This window comes from Pongo pygmaeus, chromosome 1 (assembly GCF_028885625.2).
Source record: "Pongo pygmaeus isolate AG05252 chromosome 1, NHGRI_mPonPyg2-v2.0_pri, whole genome shotgun sequence".
Classification (NCBI taxonomy): Eukaryota; Metazoa; Chordata; class Mammalia; order Primates; family Hominidae; genus Pongo; species Pongo pygmaeus.
The window spans coordinates 120,751,970-120,779,352 of NC_072373.2; the positions used below are offsets into that span (position 1 = coordinate 120,751,970).

The 27,383-nt window shown below is 46.5% G+C and overlaps 1 protein-coding gene across 7 annotated transcripts in view; it reads left to right on the forward strand.

Moving 5' to 3' along the window:
- The first annotated feature begins 8,168 nt into the window (after nucleotides 1-8,168).
- The window catches only part of CLCC1 (chloride channel CLIC like 1), a 31,654-nt gene continuing 12,439 nt past the window's right edge, over nucleotides 8,169-27,383 (forward strand). For 2 of the 7 annotated variants that reach the window (XR_010126325.1, XM_063664577.1), the window contains exons 1-2: nucleotides 22,074-22,175; nucleotides 24,448-24,652. Coding sequence is in view for 4 of the 7 variants with exons in the window: in XM_063664577.1 (XP_063520647.1) it covers nucleotides 24,605-24,652 (48 nt within the window). In the remaining 3 variants the exon portion in view is untranslated. Of the gene's footprint in view, nucleotides 8,336-21,545; nucleotides 21,686-22,073; nucleotides 22,176-24,271; nucleotides 24,380-24,447; nucleotides 24,653-27,383 lie in introns of those variants that run through there. The other 5 variants (XM_054499867.2, XR_008504267.2, XM_063664575.1 and 2 more) reach the window with 5 other exon arrangements.

A 27,383-nucleotide genomic window follows, 5' to 3' on the forward strand; every position in this document is an offset into this window, starting at 1 on the left:
CCGGGCAGAGACGCTCCTCACTTCCTCCCAGACGGGGTGGCGGCCGGGCAGAGGCGCTCCTCACCTCCCAGACAGGGCGGCCGGGCAGAGGCGCTCCTCACTTCCCAGACTGGGCGGCCGGGCAGAGGCGCTCCTCACCTCCTAGACGGGGTGGCCAGGCAGAGGCGCTCCTCACTTCCCAGACGGTGTGGCGGCTGGGCAGAGGCGCTCCTCCCTTCCCAGATGGGGCAGCCAGGCAGAGGCGCTCCTCACTTCCTCCCAGACGGGGTGGCGGCCAGGCAGAGGCGCTCCTCACTTCCCAGAGGGGGCGGCCGGGCAGAGGTGCTCCTCACTTCCTCCCAGACGGGGTGGCGGCTGGGCAGAGGCACTCCTCACCTCCCAAACGGGGCGGCCGGGCAGAGGTGCTCCTCATCTCCCAGACGGGGCGGCCGGGCAGAGGTGCTCCTCACTTCCTCCCAGACGGGGTGACGGCCGGGCAGAGGCACTCCTCACCTCCCAGACGGGGCCGCCAGACAGAGGCGCTCCTCACTTCCCATACGGGGTGGCAGCCGGGCAGAGGCGCTCCTCACTTCCCAGATGGGGCAGCTGGGCAGAGGTGCTCCTCACTTCCTCCCAGACGGGGTGGCGGCCAGGCAGAGGCGCTCCTCACTTCCCAGACTGGGCGGCCGGGCAGAGGCGCTCCTCACTTCCCAGACTGGGCGGCCGGGCAGAGGCGCTCCTCACTTCCCAGACTGGGCGGCCGGGCAGAGGCGCTCCTCACCTCCTAGACGGGGTGGCCAGGCAGAGGCGCTCCTCACTTCCCAGACGGTGTGGCGGCTGGGCAGAGGCGCTCCTCCCTTCCCAGATGGGGCAGCCAGGCAGAGGCGCTCCTCACTTCCCCCCAGACGGGGTGGCGGCCAGGCAGAGGCGCTCCTCACTTCCCAGAGGGGGCGGCCGGGCAGAGGTGCTCCTCACTTCCTCCCAGACAGGGTGGCGGCTGGGCAGAGGCACTCCTCACCTCCCAGACGGGGCGGCCGGGCAGAGGTGCTCCTCATCTCCCAGACGGGGCGGCCGGACAGAGGTGCTCCTCACTTCCCCCCAGACGGGGTGACGGCCGGGCAGAGGCACTCCTCACCTCCCAGACGGGGCGGCCGGACAGAGGCGCTCCTCACTTCCCATACGGGGTGGCAGCCGGGCAGAGGCGCTCCTCACTTCCCAGATGGGGCAGCCGGGCAGAGGCGCTCCTCACTTCCTCCCAGATGGGGTGGCGGCCGGGCAGAGGCGCTCCTCACTTCCCAGACGGGGCGGCCGGGCAGAGGTGCTCCTCACTTCCTCCCAGACGGGGTGGCGGCCGGGCAGAGGCGCTCCTCACCTCCCAGACGGGGTGGCCGGGCAGAGGCGCTCCTCCCTTCCCAGACGGAGTGGCCAGGCAGAGGCGCTCCTCACCTCCCAGAGTGGGCGGCCAGGCAGAGGCGCTCCTCACTTCCCAGAGTGGGCGGCCGGGCAGAGGCGCTCCTCACTTCCCATAGGGGGTGGCAGCCAGGCAGAGGCGCTCCTCACTTCCCAGATGTGACAGCTGGGCAGAGGTGCTCCTCACTTCCTCCCAGACGGGGTGGCGGCCAGGCAGAGGCGCTCCTCACCTCCCAGAAGGGGCGGCTGGGCAGAGGCGCTCCTCACTTCCCATATGGGGTGGCAGCCGGGCAGAGGTGCTCCTCACTTCCCAGACAGGGTGGCGGCCAGGCAGAGGCGCTCCTCACCTCCCAGATGGGGCAACCGGGCAGAGGCGCTCCTCACTTCCTCCCAGACGGGGTGGCGGCCAGGCAGAGGCGCTCCTCACCTCCCAGACGGGGCGGCCGGGCAGAGGTGCTCCTCATCTCCCAGACGGGGCAGCCGGGCAGAGGTGCTCCTCACTTCCTCCCAGACGGGGTGGCGGCCGGGCAGAGGCACTCCTCACCTCCCAGACGGGGCGGCCGGGCAGAGGCGCTCCTCACTTCCTCCCAGACGGGGTGGCGGCCGGGCAGAGGCGCTCCTCACCTCCCAGAAGGGGTGGCCAGGCAGAGGCGCTCCTCACCTCCCAGACGGGGCGGCCGGGCAGAGGTGCTCCTCATCTCCCAGACGGGGCAGCCGGGCAGAGGCGCTCCTCCCTTCCTCCCAGACGGGGTGGCAGCCGGGCAGAGGCGCTCCTCACATCCCAGACGATGGGCGGCCGGGCAGAGGCGCTCCTCACTTCCCAGATAGGGCGGCCGGGCAGAGGGGTTCCTCACATCCCAGACGATGGGCGGCCAGGCAGAGATGCTCCTCACTTTCTAGACGGGGTGGCGGCGGGGCAGAGGCTGTAATCTTAGCACTTTAAGAGGCCAAGGCAGGAGGCTGGTAGGTGGAGGTTGCAGCGAGCCGAGATCACACCACTGCACTCCAGCCTGAGCACCATTGAGCATTGAGTTAGCGAGACTCCGTCCGCAATCCCAGCACCTCGGGAGGCCGAGGCAGGCAGATCACTCGAGGCCAGGAGCTGGAGACCAGCCCGGTCAACACGGCGAAACCCCGTCTCCACCAAAAATACAAAAACCATTCAGGCGTGGCGGCGCGCGCCTGCAATCCCAGGCACTCGGCAGGCCGAGGCAGGAGAGTCACCGGAGCCCGAGGCAGGGAGGTTGCAGCGAGCCGGATCATGGCAGTACAGTCCAGCTTCGGTAACAGCGGGAGACCGAAGAAAGGGGAGAGGGAGAGGGGGAGGGGGAGGGGGAGGGGGAGGGGGAGGGGGAGGGGGAGGGGGAGGGGGAGGGGGAGGGGGAGGGGGAGAGGGAGAGCTGTTTCAAACTATAAACTATAAATTAAGTTCCTCCCAAAGTTAGTTTGGCCCACGCCCAGGAATGAACAAGGACAGCTTGGAAGCAAGATGGAGTTGGTGAGGTCAGATCTCTTTTACTGTCTCAGTTATAATTTTGCAATTTCAACTTAGGAAGAAATAAAATACAGCTAGCTTGTGGGTATTCCATAGGTACACAAATTTTCTACCTTTCAGGCATGCAGAAGGGAATTCTGCTAAAAGTAGGCCGCAGTCTTTTTTTTTTTTTTTTTTTTTTTTTTTTTTTTTTTTTTTTTTCAGATGAAGTCTCTTGCTCTTGTCCCCAGGCTGGAGTGCAATGGCATGACCTTGGCTCACTGCAACCTCCACCTCCCAGGTTCAAGTGATTATCCTGCCTCAGCCTCCTGAGTAGCTGGGATTACAGGTGCTGGCCACCACTCCTGGGTAATTTTTTTATTTTCAGTAGAGACAGAGTTTCACCATGTTGGCCAGGCTGGTCTCGAACTCCTGACCTCAGGTGATCTGCCCGCCTTGGCCTCCCAAAGTGCTGGGAATACAGGCATGAGCCACCATGCCCGGCCCAGTCTCTTCTTTAGTTTACTTTCATGTTGAATTTCACACATTTTAGATATCTATTAGATAAGTTGTGTTAAGTTTAAAACTAGGAAAATAAGCTATTTCTTAGAGACCAGTTCAAGTTCATGGTTAAAAATATTCATAAAACTGTGTATTCAACTTTCATCACTGTCAGGGAGAAGAGATTCTCCTGGACATGAGGTATGGAATTCATTTCTTTTACTGCAGTACATTAGATAATAAGCATCAAGGCTGGGTGTGGTGGCTCACGCCTGTAATCCCAGGACTTTGGGAGGCTGAGGGGGTGGATCACTTGAGGTCAGGAGTTCGAGACCAGCCTGGCCAACATGGTGAGGACCAAGCTCTGATTTTTTTTTTTTTTTTAAATCTTCCTATCTAAGGGGTCTGGGGAGTCATGCCTTACAAACCATGAATTCTCATCAGATGGGTTTTATTTAATCATGTATATCGTGACTTACTTTCCAGTCTGACTCTGGCATAACAAGAAAATCAAAATGTTTTACCCCAAAATACATTTCCTTGCCATACCTTGAAATTGCCCTGCAAAGTCTTTTGTGGGAAAAATGCACATCCTATAGAGAATCCCTTTTCCCTTTGTTTTCCTTCCTTCCTTTCCAGATCCAGGAGATAATCAACTAAGAACCAGGCACCTTTTTAATTCCTGTAAGAAACATTTTACAACCTGCTCTCTCTGAAGTCTTTTATCTGAGCGCTTCCTCTGCCCAATAAAACTCCGTCTCCACAATCTTTTATCTTAACCTGAACATTCCCTTTGATCCCAGGTCTTCAGACAAACTCAACCAATTGTCAACCAGAAAATGTTTAAATTTACCTGTAGCCTGGAAGCCCCTGCTTTGAGTTGTCCGGGCTTTCTAAGCCAAACCAATGTATTTGTTAAATGTATTTGATTGATGTCTCATGCCTCCCTAAAATATGTAAAACTAATCTGTACCCTGACCACCTTGGGCACATGTTCTCAGGAGCCCCTGAGGGCTGTATCACGGGCCATGGTCACTCATATTTGGCTCAGAATAAATCTCTTCAAATATTTTACAGAGTTTGACTCTTTTAGTCAACAATGGTGCAACCCTGTCTCTACTCAAAAAAAAAAAAAATTAGCTGGGTGTGGTGGCGTGTACCTGTAATCTCAGTTACTCGAGAGGCTGAGGCAGGAGAATCGCTTGAATGCGGGAGGTGGAGGTTGCAGTGAGTCAAGATTGTGCCACTGCACTCCAGCCTGAGCGACAGAGCAAGACTCCCTCTCAAAATAATAAGCACCAGAAATTGTTATATTTGCTTCAATAAATAGCTGGTTACATATGTCCTTTTTTGTTTGTCTCCACATGTCTTCTGCATGGAGTGACTAGGTTCTCTGAGGTTCACATAAAAGAGAAAATGAGAGGACTGAAGTATCTATACTCTTGGGGTCCATCTCATTTGGCAGTGCAAGGACGGGGAATTGGGGTGGATGGGTAGTGCAGAGGTTCTTAATTATTCCCAGGGAGGACTTTTAGAGGTCTTTTCCAATTTTATTTGTGTGTGTGTGTGTTTTGCCTCAAGTTGAGAGATTATTTCTATTTTTAAAATGTTTAATTTTTTTATTGCATTGTGTTATATTGACAAAGTCTTGCTCACTATAGCCTAGAACTCCTGTGCTCAAATGATCCTCCTGCCTCACTCAGCCTCCCGAGTAGCTAGGACTACACGCACATGCCACCATGTGGGGCTAATTTTTTTTTATAGAGATGGGTGTCTCACTATGTTGCCTAGGCTGGTCTCAAACTCCTGGCCTCTTAACAATCCTCCCATCTTGGTCACCCAAAATGCTAGCATTACAGGCATGAGACACCACATCTGCCCCCAAATTTTATTTTTAAAATGTTTACTTTTCCAAAATTGTAATGTCGACGGAGTCAAACTCTGTAAAATATTTGAAGAGATTTATTCTGAGCCAAATGTAAGTGACCATGGCCCATGACACAGCCTCAAGAGATCCTGAGAAGATGTGCCCAAGGTGTCTGGGCTACAGCATGGTTTTATATACATTTTGGGGAGCATAAGACATCAATCAATACATGTTAAATGTACATTGGTTCAGTCCAGAAAGATGGGACAACTCAGAGGTAGGGGTTGGGGGATGGACCTGCTTGCTGTCACATTGGTATCTTACTGCTACAAAGTGTGTCAGTGTTAAGGTCTCTGGTTTTTGTTTTTGTTTTGTTTTTTTTCCTGAGACAGAGTCTTGCTTTGTCACCCAGGCTGGAGTGCAATGGCATGATCTCAGCTCACTGCAACACCCACCTCCCAGGTTCAAGCGATTCTCCTGCCTCAGCCTCCCAAGTAGCTGGCATTACGGGCCCACTGCTATGCCTGGCTGGTTTTTGTGATTTTACTAGAGACAGGGTTTCACCATATTGGCCAGGCTGGTCTTGAACTCCTGCCCTTAAGTGATTCACCTGCCTTGGCCTCCCAAAGGGCTGAGATTACAGGCATGAGCCTCCGCAACTGGCCTCAGGTTTACTTTAGAATGCCCTTGGCTGAGAGGATGGGTCTATTCAGTTGGTTGGGGGGCTTAGAATTTTATTTTTGTTTTATAGGAAGAAGCCAAAGGACACAACAGAGTGAAAAGGCAACCCACTAAGAGGGAGAAGATGGGGCTGGGCATGGTGGCTCATGCCTGTAATCCCAACACTTTGGAAGGCTGTGGCAGGAGGATCACTTGAACCCAGGAGTTTGACACCAGCCTGGGCAATACAGGGAGACCCTGTCTCTAAAAAAAAAGAAAAGAAAAGAAAAAGTGGGAGAAGATATTTGCAAATCCTATCTGATAAGGTGGTTAATATCCAGAATATATAGGGAACCAAAACACAACAAAAACCCATTAAAAAATGGGCAAAGCCAGGAGTTCAAGGCTGCAGTGGGCCATGATCATGACACTGCACTTCAGCCTGGGTGACAAAGCGAGTCCCTGCCTCTTAACAAAACAAAACAAAACAAACAGGTAAAGTACTTGAATAGACATTTCTCCAACAAACATATACAAATGGCATGGCCAATAAGCACATGAAAAGATGCTCAACATCACTGGTCATTAGCAAAAGGCATATCAAGACCACAATGAGATACACCTATTAAGATGGCCACTATACAAAAATAAAAAGATGTCAGCGGAAATGTGGGGAAACTGGAACTCTTGTGCACTCTTGGAAGGAATGTAAAATGTTGCAGCCACTATGGAAAAGAGAATGGCAGTTCCGCTGGGCGCAGTGGCTCATGTGTGTAATCCCAGCACTTTGGGAGGTCGAGGCGGGTGGATCACGAGGTCAGGAGTTCGAGACCAGCCTGGTCAACATAGTGAAACCCCATCTCTACTAAAAATACAAAAATTAGCCAGGCATGGTGGCACACGCCTGTAGTCACAGCTACTCAAGAGGCTGAGGCAGGAGACGCTTGAACCCGGGAGGCAGAGGTTGTGGTGAGCCGAGATCATACCACTGCACTCCAGCCTGGGCAACAAGAGTGAAATTCCATCTCAAAAAAAAAAAAAGAGTACGGCAGTTCCTCAAAAAATTAAAAATAGAATTACTACATAATCCAGCAATTCCACTTCTGTATATATACTCAGGAGTTGAAAGCAACAGATATTTGAACATCTGTATGTATACCCAAAAGGGTTAAAAAACAGATATTTGTATATCCATGTTTACAGTATTATTTCACGGTAGCCAGAAGTGGAAACAACCTGTTATCCATTAACAGATGACTGAATGAACTGGTATATACATAAAATGGAATATTATTCAGCCTTAAAAGAAATTCTGACACGTTACCACATGGGTGAAACTTGAGGACATTATGGTAAGTGAAATCACTTACAAAAAGACAAATGCTGTATGAGTCTTTATATGAAATACCTAGGGTAGTCAAATTCATAAAAGACAGAAAGAATAATGGTAGTTGCTGGGAAAGAGGGAGGGGAAGAATGAGGAGTTACCACTTACTGGGTACAGAGTTTCAGTTTTGCAAGATGAGTGCTGGAGATGGATGGTGGTAATGGTTGCATAACAATGTGAATGTATCTAATACCACTGAATTGTACCTTTAAAAATGGTTAAGATGGTAAATTTTACCATCTTCACGGTTTCCCGAGATTGCAAGGCCAGCAGTTAAAGACAAAACTATTTCCAACTGCCCTACAGTGTGCAGACCTTTCACTTGTCCTGCCCTGAGTAGAACTACATTTGTCATTCGTGATCCTCCCTTTAAAAAATTATGCTTGTGGCCAGGCGCGGTGGCTTATACCTGTAATCCCAGCATTTTGGGAGGCCGAGGCGGGCAGATCACCTGAGGTCAGGAGTTCGAGACCAGCCTAGCCAACATGGTGAAACCCTGTCTCTGCTAAAAATACAAATTAGCTGGATATGATGGTGCGCGCTTGTAGTCCCAGCTGCTCGGGAGGCTGAGAGAGGAGAATTGCTTGAACCCGGGAGGCAGAGGTTGCAGTGAGCCGAGATTGCGCCACTGCACTCCAGCCTGGGCAACACTGTGAGACTCTGCCTCAAAAAAAAAAAAAATCATGTTTGTGTTTCATGGCGAATGTTACACATTCAAACTTATCAAATATATTAATAGTAAGAAAATATGTTTCCTATCCGTTGTATATATTTGAGTTCCAGGCGAGATTTCCTTCGCAGAAAGAGTTCCTGTAAAAGAAAATCCGCGGCGAAAATAACCCGCGCGCAGAGGCCGGTCCCGCTACTAGCCCCGCCCAATCAACGAGGCCAATCAGCGGCCCGCAACGGGGAAGGGACACGCAGCCGTCAGCCGAGCAATTCGATGACGAGGCTCAGGAAGCGCGCTGAAACGCTGAGCGGCGGCAAGCTGTGCGACCTCTTCTGCGGCCGGCCTGGGCAGGTGTCTTCCTCGAGAGGCAGGCAGGGGATCCGAGACGTGAGTCCGTGCAGTTGGGTGTGTTGTGCGGCGTGTGGGGCGGGGCGTTACGCCCTGGCGGGTCCCGCGGACTCGCGGCGCGGACGCTGGAGAGGCCGCAGGCGCGACCTGGGGCGGGGACCGTGCTGGCTGCGCTGCGTCCGCTCTGGCCTGTGGGTGCCCCGGGCTCCTCCCTCAGCTCCCGCGCCGGCGGCTGCCTGTCCGCCGCGGTTGCGCGCATTCTGGGGAGGTGCTCGGCCCAGAGAGCGGCCTACGGAGAAGGCACAGCGAGGGCAAAGCGAGACCCGGGCGCACGTTGAATTCTGTTGGCTTTGGTTATCTCTGAAAACTTTAAGCATAATTTGAATAAATGCTGTCAGCAGAATAGGTCGGATTTAGTTGTAGTTAATTTTCTAAAATTTCAAATCTGTGAATTAACACAGTTAACAACAACAACAAAAACGGACACAAAACAACCTCCAAATTGGATTTTTTTTTTTTTGAGACGGAGTATTGCTGTGTCACCCAGGCTGGAGTGCGGTGGCGCTATCTCTGCTCACTGCAACCTCCGCCTTCCGGGTTCCAGCGATTCTCCTGCCTCAGCCACCTGAGTAGATGGGACCACAGGTGCGCGCCACCACGCCCGGCTAATTTGTAAATTTTATTTGTAGAGAAGGGGTCTCCCTGTGTTGTCCAGGCTTGTCTCTAACTCCTGGGCTCAAAGGATCTTCCCATCTTGGCCTCCCAAAGTGCTGGGATTACAGGCGTGAGCCATCGCGCCTGGCTCCAAATCTGATTTGAGTGTAAAAAGTTAGCCACACCATAAGCTGTAGGTTTATAACTGGGTGGTGAAAAACAATTCAGGTTTTATTTATAATAGTGATTATGAAGTGTTCTTCCCAGACTAGCTTTATCGTCATCTGGGAAATTGTTAAAAATGCAAATTCACAAGTTTGAGAGCCATGGTTCCAAGAAACTGCATAAACACACGAACTAAGTTGCAGCCTCCCGACTTATGCCCTGGTACTTCTAGCCTAATACAGGGTTTGACTCTACTAATCCAGGTTAGTCTTACCTTTCCCATTACTCATGTGCATTCGTTGAAACCAAAGACTTTTTCTTTTGTGACCATTTTTACTCACTGCCTGGCCGTCTGCACGACGATCTGTGTTTCCTGGTAGTTCTCCAGTCTAGTAGCTACTATAAACTACTCTCCCTATTTCCCGCTCTGTAGAGATGTCGTTCCAACAGGTCCTCTCCACTGTAAGACCGTATCCTCTCAGAGAAGCCCCTGAGAGCCATTAGTACTTTTGCCCTGGAGAGGCAGTTTAAGTAGAGCCAGTCTGGGTTTTACTAGCCTAGTGGTCTTAGGCAAGTTACTTTGTGTGATCTGTAAAATGAAGATGAGTGAAGATAAGAGTACTACTTCCAGTAGTTTTGGGAGGATTAAATTAGTGTAGCAGTGCTTAGCACATAGTAACAAAATATTAGCTACTTTTTTTTTTAGACGGAGTTTTGCTCTTGTTGCCCAGGCTGGAGTGCAATGGCGCGATCTCCGCTCACCGCAACCTGCACTCTCTGGGTTCAAGCGATTCTCCTGCCCCAGCCTCCCGAGTAGCTGGGATTACAGGCATGCGCCACCACTCCCTGCTACTTTTGTGTTTTTAGTAGAGACAGGGTTTCTCCATGGTGGTCAGGCTGGGCTGGAGCTCCCAACCTCAGGTGATGCGCCCGCCTTGACCTCCCAAGGTGCTGGGATTACAAGCATGAGCCACCGTGCCCGGCCTTTAGCTGCTATTATATATATTATAATTTAAAAATTATTAGTACCGAAGCCTGAGACAGGAGAGAAATGGTAAAAATAGTAGGGACTGCGGGAGAGAGAAAGAGTAGTGTCCCCTGACAAGTACTAGAATGACATAGGTGCCACCATTAAACGAAACTAGCTAGGATGGTTACTTTTGATTAACACTTTGCTACTCAAAAGTGTGGTCTGCGGCATCACCAGGAGCTTGTTAGAAGTGGAGAATCTCAGACCTACCTCAGATTTACTGAATCAGAATCGTTTTTGTTTTTTTTTTAACAAGCTCTTCAGCAGGTTTAGGTGCAGCTTTGTTTGGAGGAAGTGTGAGATTCGTTTTAGGATTTCTCAAGGAGTTCCAGCCTTCAATCAGTGACCATGGGGATCTGGCAGGAGGGCTTGAATTTCTAGCTGATTCTCCTATTCTGTCTTACCCTCCTGTCTTCCATCATTTCTGCATTGCTAATCTCTATCCCTGGAGAAATCTATGGAACTGCTTGGTCATTACTGTAGAAAGTAACATAGTTGCCAATAGTATGACTTTGTGGATGTCACAGTCAAAACTCAACTGCCTGGCTGGCACGGTGGCTCACCTGTAATCCCAGCACTTTGGGAAGACAAGGCGGGGTGTGGGGGGATCCTTTGAGCTCAGGAGTTAGGGACCAGCCTGGGCAACATAGCAAGACCCTGTCTCTATAAAAAAGAAAAAAAAATCTCATCTGCTTGACAGGCTTTTCATTCACTTCCCTTTTATAATGCCTTCTGTAGTACTTTTTTACCCCTCCAAATCTCCATTTCCCCCATCTTAACTTCCTCACATACAGTGTTAGAAATGCAAATTACTCTTAGTAATTTCTCTGTCCACTTGATATCATATTATAATATGAAATCTGTCAGTTTCTCTTTACTTTAGAAATTTTGTCTTTATCCCTCTTCATTCATTTCTATTTATGGAGTGTATAACCTCATTGCCTATGAAGAACCCTTCCCGTAATCTTAATTTCATGCACTCCCATATTGGAGCCTCTCTCCAGTTTACACACTCCCTTTGTCACCTACTTCTTAACCACTTAGAGAATTAGGCTTCTCACTGTCATTCTCTGAAAGGTCATAAATGGCCAACTAATTAACCAATCCAATGGCTTTTTTTCCAGACTTTATTCCTCTCCACTTCTCTGAAGTATTTTTTTTTTTTTTTTTTTTGAGACGGAGTCTTGCTCTGTTGCCCAGGCTGGAGTGCAGTGGCGTGAACTCGGCTCACTGCAAGCTCCGCCTCCCGGGTTCACGCCATTCTCCTGCCTCAGCCTCCCGAGTAGCTGGGACTACAGGCACCCGCAATCACGCCCGGCTAATTTTTTTTGTATTTTTTAGTAGAGACGGGGTTTCACTGTGTTAGCCAGGATGGACTCGATCTCCTGACCTCATGATCTGCCCGCCTCGGCCTCCCAAAGTGCTGGGATTACAGGCGTGAGCCACCGCAGCCGGCCTTCTCTGAAGTATTGAATATGCTTGATACTACTTTCTTGAAATTAAGTCCCTCCTTGGTTTTTGCCCATTGCATTTTTTGGCTTGCCTTCTATTGCCCTGATTAGCCTTCACTCTCCTCTCTGGTATTTGCTTCTTCCGTGGCTTTCTTGCTTAGTTGAACTCTTAATTTCTTCCCAGTTATTCAGTATTTCTAAGTATCTCCAGAGCATAACAGCGATTTTAGTGTTTTTTGTTTGTTTGTTTGTTTTTTAATTGAGTCAGGGTCTTGCTCTGTCACCCAAGGTGGAGAGCAGTGGCGTGATCACGGCTCAATGCAGCTTCAACCTCTCCGGCTCAAGTGATCCTCCCACCTCAGCCTCTCCAAGTAGCTGGGAATATAGACGTGTGCCACCACACCCAGCTAAATTTTGTTTTAAGTTTTGTAGAGATGGTAATCTCCCTAAGTTGCCCAGGCTGGTGTCAAACTCCTGGGCTCAAGTGATCCTTCTGCCTTGGCTTCCCAAAGTGCTGGGATTACAGGCGTGAGTCGCCACAACCGGCCAGAAACTATTGTTCTGTATATTTTGTGCAGAGCTTTGATTGTTCAGGCAGGAGGGTAAATCTGGTCGCTGTTACCCCATCTTGGCCAGAAGTAGGAGTTGGGGAAGTGTGTTGGAGTAGAGAGTCCCCCCTTTACCCTTGGGGGATACATTCTGAGATCCTAGTAGATGCCTGAAACTTCAGATAGTACTGAACCTTGTATACATTCTATGTTATTTCCTATACATCTACTCCTCTGCTAAAGTTTAATTTATCAGTTAGGCACAGTAAGAGATTAACAGCAATAACTAATAAAATAGAAAAATTATAACAATACACAATAATAAGTTATGTACTGTGGCTGGAATTTTTTCACTTGAGGTGCGACAGCAAAACTAGCATGAATTTCTTTCTCCTCCTGTACAATTTCATGGATACAAGTTTTGTTCTTAACATAGATCTTAGCAACCTCATCATATGAGCTTTTTTTCTTTAATTTTTTTTTTTCTTTTGAGTTGGATTCTCACTCTGTCACCCAGGCTGGAGTACAGTGGTGTGTTCTCAGCTCTCTGCAACCTCCATCTCCCAGGCTCAAGCGATTTTTGTGTCTCAGCCTTTCAAGTAGCTGGCATTACAAGTGTGTGCCACCATACCCGGCTAATTTTCATATATTTATTTATTTATTTATTTTGAGATGGTGTTTCACTGTTGTTGCCCAAGCTAGAGTGCAATGGCGCCATCTCGGCTCACCTCAACCTCCGCCTCCTGGGTTCAAGTGATTCTCCTGCCTCAGCCTTCCGAGTAGCTGGGATTACAGGCATGTGCCACCACGTGCTCGGCTAATTTTGTATTTTTTTGTAGAGATGGGATTTCTCCATGTTGGTCAGGCTGATCTCGAACTCCCGATCTCAGGTGATCCGCCCACCTCGGCCTCCCAAAGTGCTGGGATTATAGGCATGAGCCACTGTGCCTGGCCTATTTATTTTTTGAGATGGAGTCTCACTCACTCTGTCGCCCTGGCTAGAGTGCAGTGGTGTAATCTTGGCTCACTACAACCTCCGCCTCCTGGGTTTAAGCAATTCTCCTGCCTCAGCCTCCTGAGTAGCCGGGACTACAGGTGCTCACCACCATGCCTGGCTAATTTTTGTATTTTTAGTAGAGACGGGGTTTTGCCATGTTGGCCACGCTGGTCTTGAACTCCTGGGCTCAAGTGATCCACCTGCTTGGCCTCCCAAAGTGCTGGGATTACAGGCATGAGCCACCACGCCAGCCCTTTATTAAGTTGAGAACTTTCACTTTTTCACTTAAAGGAGGCACTTTATGGCTTCTCTTTGACATATCTGAATTGCCAGCATCGTTAATCCTGTGCTTTAGGGCCATTATTAAGTATAGATTTCCTTGAACACACACACTGAGATACCACAGCAGTCGATTTGACAACCCAGATGGATACTAAGTGACTGGAGTGTGACATCTACAGTGTGGACATTGTCCCAGGTGCGATGGAACAGGACAGCAAGAGAGTTCCTCACACTACCCAGAGCTGCGCATAATTGAAAACTTAGGAACTGTTTACTTCTGGAATTTTCCATTTAATATTTTCAGACTGCAGTTGACTGTGGGTAACTGAAACCTCAGAAAGCAAAACCATAGATGGGGGTACCACTGTAGAGTTACTGTGTCACCTTGATCCAAAACCTTTACCTGAATGATTCCTTTAACCATTCCCGCTATGCTTTCTCTGTTAAAGCTGCTGTACCAAATCCAGGGGTCAGTTTGCTGCCCTCTGATCGCCTGACCTCTTAGCAGCATTCAACATATTTGTCTGTTCTCTCCTTTCTTCACTTGGCTTCTGGAATTCCAGCCTCTCGGTTTTCTTCCTGCCTGATAGCACTCACTAGAAGTATCTCTTGCTGGTTCCTCCTTTTCTTTCTGATCCCCGAATGTTGGCTTGCCCAGTCTTTTGTCCTCATAATAGATCTTCTGGTGATCTTACCCAGATCATCTCTTTTAAACCCTATCTACATCCTGATGGTTCTCAAATGCAGTCCCACTGCTCTCCTTAGCTTCATCCTGCATATTTACAATCTCTACTTGGACATCAGTGGACACCTCAGATTTACTACATCCAAACAAAACTCTTGATCTTTCAGAACTTGCAGTCTTCCTCAGTCTTTTCCCTTCTCCCAGTTGCCCTGGCCACAAACATAGAAATCGTCCCAAATCTTCACTTGTCCTTACCTACATCCAAATTTTCAGCAATTTCTATAGTGTATTTCTGTATTAGAGTAGCAAGAGATGTTATAAGAAATAAACCCCTATATTTCAGGATATGCCATAAAGGAGATTGATTTTTGCTCACATGAAAGTGAAAAGCTATATTCCCACTTAGTGGCCTTCCAGGTGGTCATTTAGGGGCCCAGGCGCCTGCATAGTTTGGTTGCCCTCCTCCAGGGCTCAGTGTCCTGGGCATTCCCTGGTTGGGAGAGGGCAGCTGGGAGGTTTTCATGGGCCAGACTTGGATGTGGTGCGTATCCCTTCTACCCGTTGCATTGGCTAGAACTTAACTATTACGTGGCCATACTTCACAGAGAGGCTGAGACATACAGTCATCATTTGTCCAGAAGGAAGAAGAAATATGCCTAGTGACCTATTAGCTGGTCATTTGGCCAGATGCAGTAGGGTCTACCTACAGATTTTTAAAATCTGACCATTTGTTGTCACCTTTGCTGCTGTCTTTAGCTCATGTCACCTTCATCTCTGAACTGGATGACTACAGATCCTCCTAACCTCCTGATAATCTTCCATTCTAATCTCTACATAGTACCCATAGTAATTTCTTTTAGAATGTAAACCAGATTCTATCACGCCCCTATTTAAAAGCCTCAAGTGGCTTCCTGTTACACGTAGAGTGAAAACCACACTCTTTACTGTGGTTTACCACTCCCTCCCTCCCCACCTCCCTGCCTCCCAGCTCATTCCCAAGACCCAGCTGTTCTGGCCTCCTTTCTGTTCCTTGACTGCTTCAGCTTCTTCTCCACTCAGGGCCTCTATACTTGCTGTGTCTTCTCTCTGGATGTTCTCCAAATCTTCCTAAGATTATCTTATTTTTCTCCTTAAATGTTCTTGTGGTTATCTACTTGCATGTAACAAACCACTCTAAAGTGTAATGCCTTTTTTTTTTTTTTTTGAGACGGAGTCTCGCTCTGTCACCCAGGCTGGAGTGCAGTGGCGCGATCTTGGCTCACTGCAACTTCCGCCTCCCAGGTTCAAGCGATTCTTCTGCCTCAGCCTCCCGAGTAGCTGGGACTACAGGCGCGTGCCACCATGCCCGGCTAATTTTTTGTATTTTTAGTAGAGACGGGGTTTCACTGTGTTAGCCAGGATGGTCTCGATCTCCTGACCTTGTGGTCCGCCTGCCTCAGCCTCCCAAGTGCTGGGATTACAGGTGTGAGCCACCGTGCCTGGCAAAGTGTGTAATGGCTTTAAACAACACTTTTATTACTGCTGGTGATGTTGTGGTTTTATGGGGTGTGATTGGGCTCAGCTGGATAGTTCTTTTATTCTACATGATGTTGGCTGGGTCACCAAGTCAGTCACCAGAGGTTGGACTGGAACCACCAAGATGGCTCACCCACATGGCTGGCCATTGACATTGGCTGCAGGCTGGGAGCTCAGTGTGCCCCTGCACCTCTTCGTGTGACTTGGCCTTCTTACAAGGTGGCAGCTGGCTTCCAAGAGGGGCGTGTTCCCACAAAATATGTTCTGTCTTAGGATTCTCCAGAGAGACGGAACCAATGAAGGTGGGAGGATGGATGGATGAGAGGGGATTCATTAGGGGAATTAGCTCACATGATTATGGGTACCGAGAAGTACCATGATAGGCTGTCTACAAGCTGGAGACCCTGGAAGGCCAGTAGCCTGGCTCAGTCCAGGTGTGAAAACCTTAAAACCAGGGAAGCTTATGGTGTAATTTTCAGTCTGAGGCTGAAGGCCTGAGAACCTAGGGGCTGTTGGTATAAGTCTGGGAGTCCAAAGCCTGGAGAGCCTGGAGTTCTGATGTCCAGTGACAGGAGAAGAAGAGTGTCCCTGCTCCAGGAGAGAAAAGATATTCCTTTTCTCTTTTTTGTTCTATTAGGGTCCCCAGCTGACTGACTGGTGCTCGCCCCTACAGAGGGTGGATCTTCCACACTCAGTCAACTGACTCACAAACCAGTCTTCCCTGGAAACTCCTTCAGACACATCAGAAGGAATGCTTTGCACTTCTCTAGGTATTCCTTAGTTCAGTCAAGTTGACACTTAAAATTAACCATCACATGTTCCAAAGTGAAGTAGAAGCAGGCGACCCTCTTGAAGGCTAGGCCTAGAACCATTGTAGCCCCACTTCAACCAAAGGATTTTGGTTCAGTAGTCACAGGACCAGCCTAGATTCAGGAGAGGGGGAAATACACTCCATCTTTCTGTGGGGAGAGTGACAAAGCATTTGTGACCGTCTTAGATCTTAGGGGCCTACCCTGAAATACCCAGCATCGCCTAATCCATATGTACCACTGTCTTGCTTTGTCTTCTTAGGATTTATCACTATCTTGAGTTACATGTTTTTGTTTTTGTTTTTTGCCAACTTACTGTCCTTCCCCCCTAGAATGTAAGCTTCCTGAAGAAGACCTTTGTCTGTGTAGATTCCTGGTATCCCTGTCACTTAAGACAGTGCCCAGCACGGTGGCTCATGCCTGTAACTGCAGCACTTTGGGAGGCCGAGGCGGGTGGATCACCTGAGGTCAGGAGTTCAAGACCAACATGGAGAAATCCCTGACTAACATGGAGAAATCCCTTCTCTACTAAAAATACAAAAAATTAGCTGGGTATGGTGGCACATGCCTGTAATCCCAGCTACTTGGGAGGCTTAGGCAGGAGAATTTTTGAACCCAGGAGGCAGAGGTTGCAGTGAGCCAAGATCGCGCCATTGCACTCCAGCCTGGGTGACAAGAGCGAAACTCCATCACACACACACACACACACACACACACACACACACGAGCGAAACTCCGTCACACACACACACTGCCCAGTATACAGTAGGTATTTGGTAAATGTTGAACAAATGAATGCTGAACTCCTTCCACAACCATATTCTCATTATGAATTTCTTTTTAAAATTAACATCACTATTTTTGTTGCTGGTAGGCCAAGGTCTGTAGAATTGATCTTCAGAGTGTGCCACGTGTGTTCTTTCTGGTTTTGTTGCCACCACTCTTTTAGGTCAAGTCCCACATCCTTTTTCTGCTTCAGCCTCTTTGTTGGATAATGAATCCAGGTTTTCCTCCTCCTGTGCGCTTAGTGCTAGTTGTTGTTGTTGTTGTTGTTGTTGTTTTAGACCGAGTTTTACTCTTTCACTTAGGCTGGAGTGAAATGGCACGATCTCGGCTCACTGCAGCTTCTGTCCCCCACCCAGGTTCAAGCAATTCTCCTGCCTCAGCCTCCCAAGTAGCTGGGATTTACAGGTGTGTGCCACCATGCCTGGCTAATTTTTGTTGTTGTTGTGGTTTTATTAGTGACTGGGTTTCACCATGTTAGCCAGGATGGTCTCGATCTCCTGACCTCATGATCTGCCTGCCTCGGCCTCCCAAAGTGCTGGGAGTTAGTCGTAAGCTTTTTTCCTCAGCAGTGTCGTCACCACCCACCCACCTCTACCTCTCACCGTATCCATCCTTGCAATTGCAATTGCTGAAGCATACACTTTGCCCTCTGCCTCTCCCATCTTGAGCACTTAAGATGTTACCCATACCTCGGATTCCCATTCTTGTGCAGTCTTTCCACTTTCTAGTTTCTCCAGTCGGACGTGCTTTCTTTCTTTTTTTTTTTTTTTTTGAGTCGGAGTTTCACTCTGGTTGCCTAGGCTGGAGTGCAATGGCGTGATCTTGGCTCACTGCAACTTCTGCCTCCCAGGTTCGAGTTATTCTCCTGCCTCAGCCTCCCGAGTAGCTGGGATTACAGGCATGCACCACCACACCCAGCTAATTTTGTATTTTTAGTAGAGATGGGGTTTCTCCATGTTGGTCAGGCTGGTCTCGAACTCCTGACCTCAGGTGATCCGCCCGCCTCGGCCTCCCGAAGTGCTGGGATCACAGGCGTGCGCTACTGTGCCCGGCCAGATGTGCTTTCTTTATCCTTTGAACCTCTAAAATCCTTGAGTCCTTGCTATGGCTTTATTTGCATTTGCTGCTTAACAAACATTTACTGAATGTCTTTCACGTGCCAACCACTGGGCTGGGTGTTGAGGTTGGGGAGATGGAGGGACAAGATAGAGAGGCTAGTGGGAAGGTGACTTCAGATTTAGGTAAGATATTACCTTTCCCTAGAGAAGTTCACATTAACAGTGGTTTTCTATCTTGGCTACAGATTAGAATCGCTTGGGGAGCTTAAAAAAATCCCAGTGCCTGGGTCCTAATCCCAGAGATTCTGATTTAATGGTTTTGGGATATGGCCGAAACATTGGGAGTTTTAGAAGCTCCTCAGGTGATTCTAATATGGAGCCAAGGTTGAGAGCCATTGTGCTAATGGAAGAGACAGACCGATAAATGGCTAATTTCATTGCTTCCAATGCCAGAGGAATATACAGGGCACATGGGGAACAGGAGTATTTAATTTAGCCTAGAGTGATTTTTATTGTACAACTAGACTGTAAGCTGTTTATGGGCAGGGCCCAGGGCTTTGTCATCTTGGGGTTCTCTTGCCTGATTCTTATATGTAGTAGGTATAAGATAGGCTGCCCAACAGAACTTTCTTCGATGATAAAAATGTTCAAATGTTCTGTATCCACCCTGTCCAATATGGTAGCCACTACCCATATGTGACTATTGAGTTCTTGAAATGTAGCTAGGGGGAATGAGGAACTGAATTTTAAATTTTATTTAATTTTAAATAAATAGCTACATAGAGGAGTTATTAAGTGTTTAAATTATTTGACTGTTTATGCAGGGGCTTAGGTAAGGCAGGTTATTTTCTCTGAATGGTTTTGAAGTTTAGTCACTGCATTTGAATCGTAAATTCCCACCTTTTTTTTTTTTTTTTAAAGGCGGAGTCTCACTCTGTCACCCAAGCCTGGAGTGTAGTGGCGCGACCTCAGCTCACTGCAACCTCTGCCTCCTGGGTTCAAGCGATTCTCCCACTTCAGCCTTCTGAGTAGCTGGGATTACAGGCACACACCACCATGCCTGGCTGAGTTTTTGTATTTTTAGTAGAGATGGGGTTTCAACTTGTTGGCCAGGCTGCTCTCGAACTCCTGGCCTCAAGTGATCCGCCCAGCTTGGCCTCCCAGAGTGCTGGGATTACAGGCGTGAGGCATTGCACCTGGTAGTTTCCCACTTTTCTTATTTCTCATTTGTTAAAAAAAAACAGAGGGGGCCAAGCGCTGTGGCTCATGCCTGTAATCCCAGTACTTTGGGAGGCCAAGGCGGGGTGGAGGTCGGGAGTTCGAGACCAGCCTGACCAACATGGAGAAATCCCATCTCTACTAAAAATACAAAATTAGCCAAGTATGGTGGCACATGCCTATAATCCCAGCCACTTGGGAAGCTGAGGAAGGAGAATCGCTTGAACCTGGGAGGCAGGGATTGCAGTGAGCCGAGATTGCGCCATTGCACTCTAGCCTGGGCAACAAGAGCAAAACTCTGTCTCAAAAAAAAAAAAAAAACCCGAAAAAATAGGGGGGAAGTTTATTAAAATGCCTGTTTTTAAATTGACTTTATTGAGCTATAAATCACATACTATATAATCCACCCATTTAAATTGTCGAGTTCCACCAGGTGCAGTGGCTCATGCCTGTAATCTCAGCACTTTGGGAGGCTGAGGTGGGGAGGATAGCTTGAGCCTAGGAGTTTGAGACCAGCCTGGGCAATATAGTGAGACCCTATCTCTACAAAAAAGTTAATTAATTTTTAAAAATTAGCCAGGTGTGGTGGTGTAAGCTTGTAGTCCCAGCTACTCAGGAGGCTGAGGTAGGCAGATCACTTGAGTCTGGGAGGTTGAGGCTGCAGTAAGCTGGTATTGTGCCACTGCATTCCGGCCTGGGCAACAGAGGGAGAGACTGTGTCTCAAAAAAAAAAAAAAGTATACAATTCAACGGTTTTGGGTATATTTGCATGTATTTGCAACCATTATCATAATTTTAGAACATTTTTCATTACCTCAAAAGGAAACCCTGTACCCTTTAGCTACTATACTCCCAAACCTTCAGCCTTAACCACCTGTTAATCTACTTTCTGTCTTAATAGATTTGCCTATTCTGGACATTTCATACATATGTACTCATATAATGTGTGGTCTTTCATATCTGTTTTTTTTCATATAATGTAGCATTTTCAGGGTTCAACTGTGTTATAGCATGGTGTCAGTACTTCATCCCTCTTTATGGCTCAATAATATTCCATTGCATGGCTATACCACGTTTTATTTATCAGTTAATGGAAATTTGTTTGTTGTTTTTTCTGTGATGGGGGTCCCACTCTGTCACCCAGGTTGGGGTGCAGTGGTGTGATCTTGGCTCACTGCAACCTCTGCCTCCCAGGCTCAAGTGATCCACCTGCCTCAGCCTCCTAAGGGGCTGGGATCACTGGCTTGCGCTACCACGCCTGGCTAATTTTTTGGTTATTTTTTTCATTACCTAGCCTGGTCTTGAACTCCTGAGCTCAAGTGATCCACCTACCCAAAGTGCTGGGATTACATGTGTCAGCCACCACACTTGGCCCCGTTGATGGAAATTTGGGTTTTTCCCACCTTTTGGCTATGACGAAAAATGTGGCTCTAAACATTCATGTATAAGTTTTTGTGTGGACATATATTTTCATTTCTTTTGGGTATATACCTAGGAATGGAATTGCTGGGCCACATGGAAAAATACCTGTTTTCTTATATCAATGAGCATATTATGCATATATGCATGTTTTTTATATATGAACACCAATTTATTTTTATTTTGTGTACCTTCTTCCTTACTGTTCAGAAAGTGTTAACTCTAGAAGGAAGTAGTTTTCATTACAAAACAATCTGGCTGGGTGCAATGGCTCATGCCTATAATCCTAGCACTTTGGGAGGCCAGGGTGGGAGGATCAGTTGAGGCCAGGAGTTTGAGACCAGCCTGGATAACATAGTGAGACCCTGTCTCTACTAATTAAAAAAAAAATTATCCAGGTGTGGTGGCACACGCCTGTAGTCCCAGCTAGCCAGGAGGACCTCTTGAGCCCAGGAATTGGAGGATGCACTGAGCTATGATTGTATCACTGTACTCCAGCCTGGGCAACAGAGCAAGACTCTGTCTCTAAAAATAATAATAATAATAATAATAATAATAATAATAATAAACCCAAAACCCAATTTATTTTAAAAATAATTCTGTTTCATTATACATATTAAAAATTGTTTTAGCCTTATACAGGATGCTGTGTTCTTTGCTCCTTTGTGAATGTCTGTTGCTGGTAGCTGGTTATGCTCATGATGATGACTGGATTGACCCCACAGACATGCTTAACTATGACGCTGCTTCAGGAACAATGAGAAAATCTCAGGTATTAAAAAAAATTCGTGCATGTGTGTGTGAGACCTTATCAGTCCCATGATGGAAATAGTCTAGCTCTGTTGTTTTGCACAGAGCTATGAGGGTCATGGATCCATGATTAGCAGTTATGTAGAATATTTTCCTGACACTGTTAATCTAAAATTATTTCAAACATACCTGGTATTGAATTTGAATGTAAAGCCCTTGAAGTAGCAAAATAATATGATTTTAGTTCTTAGTGTGTACATTTGAAACTTTTTTTGTGGTTCAGTACAATTTCAGAATATAACATGCAGAGTCATAGAAATGATGAAGTCAGAATCTTAGTCTTCATTAACCAAAGGCTATTTTTGTAACTAAACTATAAAGAAATAAAATGTTTCTATACTCTCTTTTAGGCAAAATATGGTATTTCAGGGGAAAAGGATGTCAGTCCTGACTTGTCATATGCTGATGAAATATCAGAATGTTATCACAAACTTGATTCTTTAACTTATAAGGTTAGTTTTTTTATTCATAAATTTTATATTTTTATATTATGTTCAATCGCTCTATATTCTTGTCTCTGCTGATAAACTTGTATTTCTAGTGTTTCCGTGTACCGTATGATTTTTATATGTCAAATTTTTCTTTGGATACTCTAACCTTGGTTTCTCATTAGTTATTCCAGCCTTGGTTTTTCTAATAGTACCTTGTGTTTTCCTGTAATAACATTGACATCTCTGTGTTGTTAAGTATTTCTTTACCAGACTGCAAACTTCTTGGTGCAAGGAATTTGTTTCATTCATCTTAATTCTCTATCACCTGTCGCAGGGCTGAGGCATAGTAAACTCTCAACAAATGTGGCAAATGAAGAAATGTGTCTATTACCAGCTTATAAGCATAAGAGTTACTCTTAAGAAGGATTATCATAATTTAGTGTGTAATAGCTATTCATTCCTTCATTTATCCAATCCTCTTAAAAAATGTAGCTGAAGAAGAGTTTACACAAAAATAAATAAGTCAAAGGATGTGAATGTAGTCGTTATTTGCTGTGGGAGCCACCCTCAGTTGGCTGCTTAGGTAGGGTGAACTGGTAGCAGTGTGGAGGTAAGGAGGAAGGCCTGGAATGGAGAAGGGGGGTGTCAATGAGATCAGTGGAAGCTGCAGAGGTCCAGCAATGCTGAAGGTCTGAAATGAGGCAGTGATGGGTTGAAGATAAGAGGCAGATATTAAACTTTTATGAGGTAGAATAGGCAAATGTTGATGGCTTAGGGAAGTAGTGGGGATAAGGGATAGGGAAGAGCTAGAGTGAATGAGTCCCAGCTTGAGAGACTCGGAGAGTTTGTTAATTGAGATCCAGATATAGCCCAATAAGATCTATACCCACCTGCTTGTGATTCTTATTAAATGCGAATATTATGTCACCTGAGTGCTTGAGAAGACGTGCTTGGATAAAATTTGCTTCACTCCCATGACTTGAGGAAGCCACAAGAAAAGAAAAGGAAAAAAATTGCTTCATTTTGTGTATTATTACTGTATAGTGAGCTATACGAAAGTTTGATTGCATAGCAAAAATGCAGAAATACCTTTTTGCAGAATTTTTTTATTCCATTGCGACTGGTTTAAACATTGTAAGGAACATGATTAGTAAAATGGAATCTTGAATTTTTTTTTTTCCCTAAGTTGTTTCTTTAAGGTTTAGAAAATAAACTGGTTTTACAAACCTTGCCTGAGGGCAAAGGAAATTGCTGTGTCCTTCTATGTCCTTCTCTGCTCAGTGTCCTTATTTTAAGTCTGTGTGCTGCTCAATTATTGTCATGTTTATCCACTGACGTGCATTTCAGTGCTCGACTCATGGTCCACACTCAGTTAAAAAATGCAAGTTGATGATCACAAAGTTATGTTAGTGTTTGAAAGCTATCCACTACCCTCAGCGACTTGCCTGCTGGGTTGCTGGTGGCAGAGCTAAGTTCATAGGAAGTCTGCTTCAGTGTAGAATTGTGTGCTGAAGGGTTGCAATGTGGATGGTACCCTGTAGAAGCTGCAGTTCCTGCCTTCCTGAGCATTCCATACAGCATGGGATGATTAATTGCTAATTAAAACATTAATAAAAGGCCAAAAGTCATATGCACATTGAAGAAATATTCTGTTGTGTCCTTCATTTCATCTTCTGGCTTCATCTTGTCTGTTTCTCTGTCCCTTTGTCTCTCTCTGTGTATTTATTCTGCTCTTCCCTGCTGCCCTTCCTTCCTTCTTTCTCTTGTTAAATTGTTGCTTTGGAAGTAGAAAGGGGCAGATTGGTCCAGATGCTCTGCTTGTGGATCTCTGCCTCCTGGACTTTAGCTTTAAAGTTGCTGAAAGTCAGCAGAAAAACTGCCAGGTTAGGGCTAAGTACGGGATCTGTGCTCCTTATTTGTTGCCTACTTGCCCTTTGCAAAGATAACATGGGGAAGCAGGCCAGCTCTGCACTGTAATGTGTTATAGCTGATAAATGCAAGCTTGATCAAAACAACTAGCTCCTTACCTCGATTCCGATGGCAGCACTAGGCTAGAAACTTAACCCTTATATTATACGTTGACTCTAACTAATGTTGAATTGATTTTATGGTTGCAGATTGATGAGTGTGAAAAGAAAAAGAGGGAAGACTATGAAAGTCAAAGCAATCCTGTTTTTAGGAGATACTTAAATAAGATTTTAATTGAAGCTGGAAAGCTTGGACTTGTGAGTATTTGATGGTGTGATACTAATCCATATAGTATATATTTTTATTTATTAATTTCAAATAATAGGAAGAAGTGAAAGCATCATGATGCTTTTTAACAGAGACCACCTGACTGACTCTTTAACCAGCAGCTATTCATTCAGGATTAAAGGCACTACTATACTGCTTTGCAGTGGTCTGGTGGAAGATGAGCAGTGCAGACCGCTCTTTCTCCTCTAGTTTGTATGGATTTACTTACTCAGCTCTGTGCACTGCTCCACCAGTTAATGGAGGTGAGGAGGTGGGGTGATAATTCTGTCCTGATCCTATTCCTTGTTTTCTCTCAATATATGCTGAGAAAAAGAAAAATGTGTTTTATGTAGTTTTTGTCCTTGTTGTTTACTGTGGTGAGTGCTGCTTTATAGACATATTGTTCATAATTATTGTTAAAATGTCCTTTTTTTTTTTGAGACAGAGTCTCGCTCTGTTGTCCAGGCTGGAGTGCCGTGGTGCAATCTTGGCTCACTACAACCTCTGCCTCCCGGGTTCCAGCAATTCTCCCTGATTCAGCCTCCCGAGTAGCTGGATTACAGGCACCTGCCACCATGCCCAGCTAATTTTTGTATTTTTAGTAGAGATGGGGTTTTGCCATGTTGTCCAAGCTGTCTTAAACTCCTGACCTCAGGTGATCTGCTTGCCTTGGCCTCCCAAAGTGCTGGGGTTACAGGTGGGAGCCACTGTGCCCGGCCAAAATTTCTGTTTTTAAGAAGTCACTGTTTTCACTTTGGGAAGTGAAAACTTCCCAGACTTTAATGCATTAATTTAGTTTTAATTCACTTACCAAAGTGAAAACATCAAGAAAACTTAAATTTAATAACTTATAACATTTAGAAAGCTCATTTAAAAGCTCATAGACTTTTTTTTTCCTATTGTGTGTGCCACCAGAATTGATTTAGAGAGTCAGAGACCAGCCTTTGGTATTGATCTGGCCATTAGCCCCACCTACCAGAAGTGGTCACAGGCAGATCCCTGAAAATGAAAGGCCCTTGCATCAGCACAGTGTCGGCTGGCAGAACTTGCCATATACTCCATCTTCCTGGTACAGTAAGAAGTGACCAAAAGAAAAAGGAGTGTTAGATGAATAACAATGCCACCTTATTCTGGAATTGTAGAAGCAGATGCGTTCTCATACGTACAGTCTGTAATTTGAGTCTTACAGCTATGTACAGGGTGGAACAGAACCTAGATAAGGAAACAGATGGAACCAAAAATACTTAAGATGGAAATGCTGGAAAATATTTAGTTTCTGATTTTTTTTTTTTTTGAGACGGAGTCTCGCTCTGTCGCCCATGCTGGAGTGCAGTGGCGCAGTCTCGGCTCACTGCAAGCTCCGCCTCCTGGGTTTACACCATTCTCCTGCCTCAGCCTCCCGAGTAGCTGGGACTACAGGCGCCCACCACCATGCCCGGCTAATTTTTTGTATTTTCAGTAGAGACGGGGTTTCACTGTGTTAGCCAGGATGGTCTCGATCTCCTGACCTTGTGATCCGCCCGTCTCGGCCTCCCAAAAGTGCTGGGATTATAGGCATGAGCCACCGCGCCCGGGCATGTCCAGCTAATATTTTTGTGTTTTCAGTAGAGACAGGATTTCACCATGTTGGCCAGGCTGGTCTCAAACTCCTGACCTCAAGTGATCTGACCGCCTCGGCCTCCCAAAGTGCTGAGATTACAGGTGTGAGCCACCATGTCCCACCTTGTATTTACTGTTTATAAAAGAAAAAGGAATTTTATTTGTATCAACTGGCTAATTAATGCAAAATTTGTTTACAGTGATTTTGCTAAGCTGAACTCACACTAAAAAAGGTAGTTATAAATATGTATTTTATGGAAACCCATTATTTTGTTGCTCTTTTGAGATCCTTCTTGTTTTTCTTGTTTGCACTAATACAGATTTTAGGCTATCTGAAAACTGTCTGGAAATGAAAAGTCATGCAGTGAATCATAAAATGAAGATGCACAGTTGATCCTCATTCTTCATAGATTCTGTATTTATGAATTGACCTCATTAAGTCTGTGTAACCCCAAAGTCAATAATTGAGGTGTTTTGTGGTTACTCTGGGACACTGTGAAGAGTGGTAAAAAATTTGGGTTGCCTGTTGCAGGCATTCCCAGCTGAGATGGAACAAGGCAATCAAAACTGTTTTCTTGTTTCAGCTCTTACTGCAAACAAGTGTCTTTTTTTGTGGTCTATTTAGTGGTATATTTTTTCATGCTTTTTTGAGGGGAGAGGGTTTTTTTTTTTTTTTTTTTTTTTTGAGACCAATCATTAAACAGCATGATTTCGTTGTTTAAAATGGCCCTCTGATGTAGTGCTGAGCTGAGGTCTAGTGTTTCTAAGTGCAAGAAGGCCATGATGTACTTACAGAGAAAAGGAAAAGGTGTGTATTAGGTAGGCTTCAGTCAAGCGTAAGGTATAGGACAGTTGTCCATGTGTTCAATGTTAGTGAATGAATGATATGTATATTAAATAAGGTGTCCATAAACAGGAATGTACAGAAACACACATAAAACAAGGTTATGTACTGATCAATTGATAAAAATGTTATGACAGGTTTGCACGAACCAAACCCTATATTTATTATAGGAGTAATGGTTCAGTACTTGCTAATTGGTGTTTGAGGTGACTTTATAGAAGATAACTACTGTGAGGCCAGGCGCAGTGGCTCATGCCTGTAATCCCAGCACTTTTGGAGGCCATGGCGGGCAGATCACGAGGCCAGGAGATCGAGACCGTCCTGGCTAATGTGGTGAAACCCCGTCTCTACTAAAAATAGAAAAAATTAGCCAGGCGTAGTGGCAGGAACCTGTAGTCCCAGCTACACGGGAGGCTGAGGCAGGAGAATGGCGTGAACCCAGGAGGCGGAGCTTGCAGTGAGCCGAGATTGCGCCACTGCACGCCAGCCTGGGTGACAGAGCGAGACTCCGTCTCAAAAAAAAAAAAAAGATAACTACTGCGAATAGCAAG